The sequence below is a fragment of the Chrysemys picta genome, chromosome 17 (genome assembly GCF_011386835.1).
Source record: "Chrysemys picta bellii isolate R12L10 chromosome 17, ASM1138683v2, whole genome shotgun sequence".
NCBI classification, from domain to species: domain Eukaryota; kingdom Metazoa; phylum Chordata; order Testudines; family Emydidae; genus Chrysemys; species Chrysemys picta.
The window spans coordinates 2,873,610-2,878,980 of NC_088807.1; the positions used below are offsets into that span (position 1 = coordinate 2,873,610).

A 5,371-nucleotide genomic window follows, 5' to 3' on the forward strand; every position below is an offset into this window, starting at 1 on the left:
ACGGGGTCTACTACAACGAGCTGGAGACCCGGTGAGGCGGGGGGCGGGGCCTGCCTCAGGGGCTGGGGGGCAGATCGGGGCCGGTGGCCACGGCCCGGCTCAGATCTCGGCTCCGAGAGGGCGGAGTTAGTGGCCGTTGCCCGTCGGCACCTGAACCAATGGGAATTGACCGGCCGAGGGTAAACCGAGGCTTGAGCTACCTGGGAGCGGGGGGGGGGGGGAGAACCGAACGGAGCTCGGTTGGTTTCTGAGCGGCGCTGGGGCCGTCCCAGGGAGCCCTGACCTCCAGCCGGGCCGGGGGGATCCCCAGCTCCGGGATGTGCCTTTAGGGGGCACATGGAGCGGATGGGGCTGGTGTCCTGGGAAGAGGGTGCAGGGGCCGTTCTCCCCGGCCTGACATTGCCCCTCTCCCAGGGTGCGGCTGAGCAAACGCAGGGCCAAGGCGGGCGTGCAGTCGGGCACCAACGCCGTGCTGGTGGTGAAGCACCGGGACATGAACGAGAAGGAACTGGAGGCTCAGGTAGGGCGAGGGCTGGACTCTGTGCTGGGGGCGGAGGGGCAGCCCTTTGGGGACAGTGAGTGCATCCGTGCCCCCCACGTAGCTTCTGTTTTCACCCCCTACGCTGGGATCTGGGAGTAGAACCCACTAGACCCCACTTCTCTCCCAGTGCTGGGGATAGAACCCAGGAGTCCCTGGCTCCCAGCCCCCCCCCGCTCTAACCACTAGACCCCACTCCCCTCCCAGAGCTGGGGAGAGAACCCAGGAGTCCTGTTCCCTGCCCTGAAGGCCCCATGCCACCCACTCTCACTGACTGAGGAGGGGTGCTGGACGGGGTGGGTGGGGTGTGCCCCCCACCCCATGGCTAACCTGGCTCCCCCGCCCCGGCAGGAGGCTCGCAAGGCGCAGCTGGAGAATCACGAGCCGGAGGAGGAAGAGGAGGAGGAGATGGACAAGGAGGCCCAGGGCTCAGGTAGCGGCCGGGGAAGGGGGGGTTGCGGCTCTGGGGGGTGGCGTGGGAAAAGGGGCCCCTCTGCCTGTCCCCTCCACCATCAGCTCCCTCCCACCCACTGCTGGCCGCACAAGGGCTCGCGGCTCCCTCTGCTGGCTGCCCTTGGAACTGCCGCGGCACTCCATCCTCGGTCCCTCTGACTCCCCCCAACACAATCATCGGACATCCCCCCCCCCCTCCCCCCAGACACCCCCGGAGATGGTGCTGCCGCTCCCTCTACAGGGGGCAGCCCTGAGTCCTGCCTACCCCACGGGCTGGTCCTGTGTCCCCCCCCCCCCTTCTCCCTCCCCCCACGAGTCCCCTGTACATCCCACCCCCGAGGATGGCTCCTGTCGCCCCCACCCCAAAAGAATAGGAGGGGAGGAGCCATCGCTTCTCTTTCCCTTTCTCCCTCCCATGGGGGGGATGGTCCCCTCTATTCCATCAGCCCCCCATCTCCCTGGGAGGGACAGTTCCTCTCTTCCATCACCCTCCCCCTCTCCCGGGGGTGGTACCCCGTCTCTATCAACTCTCAGCCTCCCTTCCATCACCCCCAGCTCCCCCCGGGGGGAGTGATCCCCTCCCTTCCTTGCCCCCTCCCCGCTGGGGGGGCCGGGTTCTGACCCTGCGGCTCTCCCCGCAGACGAGGAGCCGGAGAAGGGCAGCGAGAGCGAGCCGGAGGCCAGCGAGGAGGAGGAGGAGGAGGAGGAAGGGCGCTCGGGCAGCGAGAGCGAGCCGGAGGCCAGCGGGCGCAGCGCCAGCGAGGGCTCGCCGGAGGCCAGCGAGGAGGACGAGCGGGCGGCCCGCGACAAGGAGGAGATCTTCGGCAGCGACGACGAGGACTCGGAGGGCGAGGGGGGCGGGGGGCGGCGCAGCCCCGGGGAGGAGGAGAGCGGCAGCGAGGGGGGGGGGCCGGCGGCGCCGGGCCAGCCGCAGCCGCAGCCCCTTCCTCAGCGGCAGCGAGGGCTCCAACGCCGAGGAGGACGACGAGGACGAGCGCAGCGGGGAGCGGCAGCGAGGCCGCCTCGGACTCCAGCGAGGAGGGGAGCGAAAGCGACTGAGTGGGCTCTGCTGGGGGGGATCCAGCCGCCTGGGCCGGATCCACCCACCCCCTTGGGGGACCGTCCCTCCACCTTGCTGCCACCAGGAGGATGTGGGCCTGATGTGGGGGGGCTCACTTGTGCCGGGAGTTGCTGGAATCCCCCCCCCCAACTTGGAGGAAGTGGCTCTGCCTGGCACCCCTATACCTGGTCAAGGACCCGCTGGGCGTGCCCCTCCCGACCCAGGGACTCCCCTCTGGCGTCCCCCTCAGACACTGGGGTGTTTTTATTCTTACTGCTGTTTGTTTTGCCCCTTGTACATACCAGCCTGTACCAGAACCCCCTCTCCGGCCTCAATAAAAGGGTCTCTTCCTAAAACCGGGCGTCTCTCCCCACCCCTGTGCTCGGCGCCGGCCCTCCCAGGGAACTTTACCCCCTTGGTGCCAGGGGCGGCCTGGCTGGCATCACCGCCTCCCTCTGGCTGCGAGCAGAGGGTCCAGCAGCCGCCGTCCAGCCCCCTCCTAGCCATCAGGGCCTGTTCTCCCTAGAGCGGGGTGGCGGGTGCAGAGCCCCCACTCAGAGGGCTGGGGTCTGGGCCGGGAAGGCACCCTGGGGGGACAGGTATTCTGGGGGAGAAAGGGATTGTTTATCCCTAGATGCCCCGTGCCCCAAACTCTGCCCTTTCCCTGCCAGGGGCTGGGCTCGAAGCTGCCATTGACGTGTCGGGGAGGCAGGCTGGGTTCCCCACTCTCTACGTTACCGGGATTCACCAGCCCTTTGACGGTTGGCAGTGTGACGGGAGATCAGACCCCTGCGTGGGGAGGGGGTTGGGCAGAGCCCTTCTTGGGGAGGGTTAGGGGGGCATTTGGGGACAGACGGGCTTTGGGGGTGGAGGCAGGACCTTGGATAGTGATGCTGGCATCTGGGGCAGTGAAACTGACCAGCAGCGCCCCCTGAAACTGACTGGCATTTCCCGCAGCTGGGGAAACTGCCCTCCTTGTTCCCCTGAGGCCCTGGCCAAAGGAGAGCGCACTGCTGTATCTCGGCACAGGGCAGTGAGGCGAAGGTTGGGGGTGCACCTGCTGCCCTGATACTGTACCTCAAATGACCCCCTGTAGCCCCCCACTTTTCTAGGGGTACGATCCCTCCCAAGGCGTGCTTTGTAACTCATCAGCGGCTGAGCGTCCCTCTCCCGCTCGCAGGCGAGGACCCGCGGTGGCTAAGGAGGGCGGAGATGTTGCTGTAGGTTTGTTACTCAGACACGGTGTGAGTCTGGGAAATAACAGGCCTGGAGGGTCACGAATGTACAATTCACCGGAGAGATGCTTTGAATCTCACCTACGCGGGCGACTGCTTTGTCTGTCCCCGGCGGGGGAGTCATCGAGAAGGTTATAAAGTAAGAGGCAATGAATTTTTGTCTTCATCCCCTCTCTCTGCCCTGTCTCTACTGAAACAAGCCGGCTGGAAGGACTCCGGGCTGGGTACCAAGAACTGTGACGGCCAGAGGGATGAGAAAAGCCACTGGCTTTGAACCTTACAGGTCGTGGCGAGGTTCAGGCTGATTGGGCCGAGTGCAATTTGATCACTTTCTTTTTGTAACCAGTTCTGACCTTTGGAGGCCTCGATCACCTAGAATCTCTCTCTCTCTTTCCTTAATAAACGAGTTTTATTCTTTTATCTAAATGGGAGTGTTTTGATGGCAGGGCTTGGGGGAATCTTGGCTCCGGATTAACGACGGCTGGTGCATTTTTCATTTTCTTGTATTCGATGACGGCTTGAGGCACTTGCGCTGGCCAAGGGGGGCTTGAGCACGTTTCTGGGGGGCAAGGCTGGGGCGACTGGCGGGGGCCTCCCTGGGTACGGCCCACGAGTGGCTGGGAGATCATTCACGTCATGTAACCGGGCGTGCCGTCCTGGGCTGATTTCTGTGCGGGGCAGGGTAGCGTGAGTGGTAGCCGGAGCCAGAGAGTTAAGGCGGCCCAACGTTTCCACAGGCCGGGTGGTACCTGGGGGACGTCAGACCCACACCTCACGTTTGCTGGAAGGGCTGGGGTTCAGGGGGGGCAGTAGGGTCTGCTAGCTTGGCCTGCACCCTCCAAAGAGAGCTGGTTTTGCGGGGGTGAGAATCAACTGGGTGGGGGGACGACTGTGCTTATCTCCCCCTGATCCTCCTGGGATTGTGTAGGGGGAGGGGTGCGTTGATCAAGTCCCGGGCACGGCCCTGTGCTTTACCCCAAGAGGGATTTGAGGGAGGTGCATTTTTTGGGGTGATTGCGCAGAGGCACCCCCGATCCGGGTCAAACCCTGGGCTTTGCAGGGAGGGGCCCAACCAGGCCCGGGCTGAATGTGTGGCACGCGCAGATGTGAGAGACTCACGTGAGTGGGGGGAGAGAGGGCTGTGAGCGTGAGATGTGGCAGGGGGGAGAGAGAGACACACTCCAGCGTGCAAAGGACACGTGCAAAGGTCCACGTGTGCGAAGGAGATGGACGTGGGTGTTTGTGGGCCTGGCACGCGCAGCTGTGAGCGAGTGTCAGGTCCTGGGGTGGGTGCGGGAGGACGTCACAGAGCGAGGCACGAGCAGGGTGTGTGCAAGCGACATGAACTCGTGTGCAACATGCACACAAATGTGCAACGCGCCTGGGGCCAGGTGGGGGAGGTTCTCTCCCCAGCTCTGGGATGGGAGGGGGCAGTGGTCAGAGCAGGGGGAGTGGGGGCTAGGATGCCTGGGTTCTCTCCCTGTGGCGGGTGGTGCTTGGTGGTCAGAACTGGGGGGAGTGGCTGGAGGCCAGGATGCCTGGGTTCTTTCCCGGGGTTGTGGGAGAGATGGGGAACTGGGCTGGGGAAAGGGGCCCAGGACGCCTGGGTTCTCTCCTTAGGTCTGGAGGGGAGTGGAATCTGCTGGTGCAGGAGAGGTTGGGGGCCTGGGTGTCTGGGCTCTCTCCAGGCTCGGGGAGGGGAGTGGGGTTCAGTGGTTAGGGCAGGGTGGGGGGAGGTTCTGGGGAGCAGGACGCCTGGGTTCTCTCCTTAGGTCTGGAGGGGAGTGGAATCTGCTGGTGCAGGAGGGGTTGGGGGCCTGGGTGTCTGGGCTCTCTCCAGGCTCGGGGAGGGGAGTGGGGTTCAGTGGTTAGGGCAGGGTGGGGGGAGGTTCTGGGGAGCAGGACGCCTGGGTTCTTTTCTTTCCCCAGGTTGGAGGGAAGAGTGGGGTCTAGTGGGTGAGGGTCGGGGGCCCAAGATGCCTGGGTTCTCTGGTGTGGGGGGGGGTGGGTAGGATGCCTGGTTCTCTCCCGGCTCTTGGGGGGGGGGGGGGAGCAGGACGCCTGGGTTCTCTCCCGGCTCTTGGA

General features: G+C 65.0%; 1 protein-coding gene across 1 annotated transcript; it reads left to right on the forward strand.

Annotated features, from left to right (window-relative positions):
• The first annotated feature begins 6 nt into the window (after positions 1-6).
• On the forward strand, positions 7-2,407 carry LOC135976413 (RNA polymerase II-associated factor 1 homolog). Its single transcript, XM_065571866.1, has 4 exons — positions 7-31; positions 415-520; positions 890-971; positions 1,633-2,407. The coding sequence occupies exons 2-4, from the start codon at positions 494-496 to the stop codon at positions 2,403-2,405; spliced, it is 882 nt and encodes a 293-aa protein (XP_065427938.1). The 5' UTR covers positions 7-31; positions 415-493; the 3' UTR covers positions 2,406-2,407.
• Positions 2,408-5,371: the final 2,964 nt, after the last annotated feature.

What these genes read in the sequence shown, in the direction of transcription:
- LOC135976413 (XM_065571866.1), top strand. Translation starts at nt 494, where the DNA reads ATGAACGAGAAGGAACTGGAGGCTCAG. An exon ending in AGAAGGAACTGGAGGCTCAG is followed by an intron (nt 521 to 889) that starts GTAGGGCGAGGG and finishes CCGCCCCGGCAG; the next exon opens with GAGGCTCGCAAGGCGCAGCT. An exon ending in CAAGGAGGCCCAGGGCTCAG is followed by an intron (nt 972 to 1,632) that starts GTAGCGGCCGGG and finishes CTCTCCCCGCAG; the next exon opens with ACGAGGAGCCGGAGAAGGGC.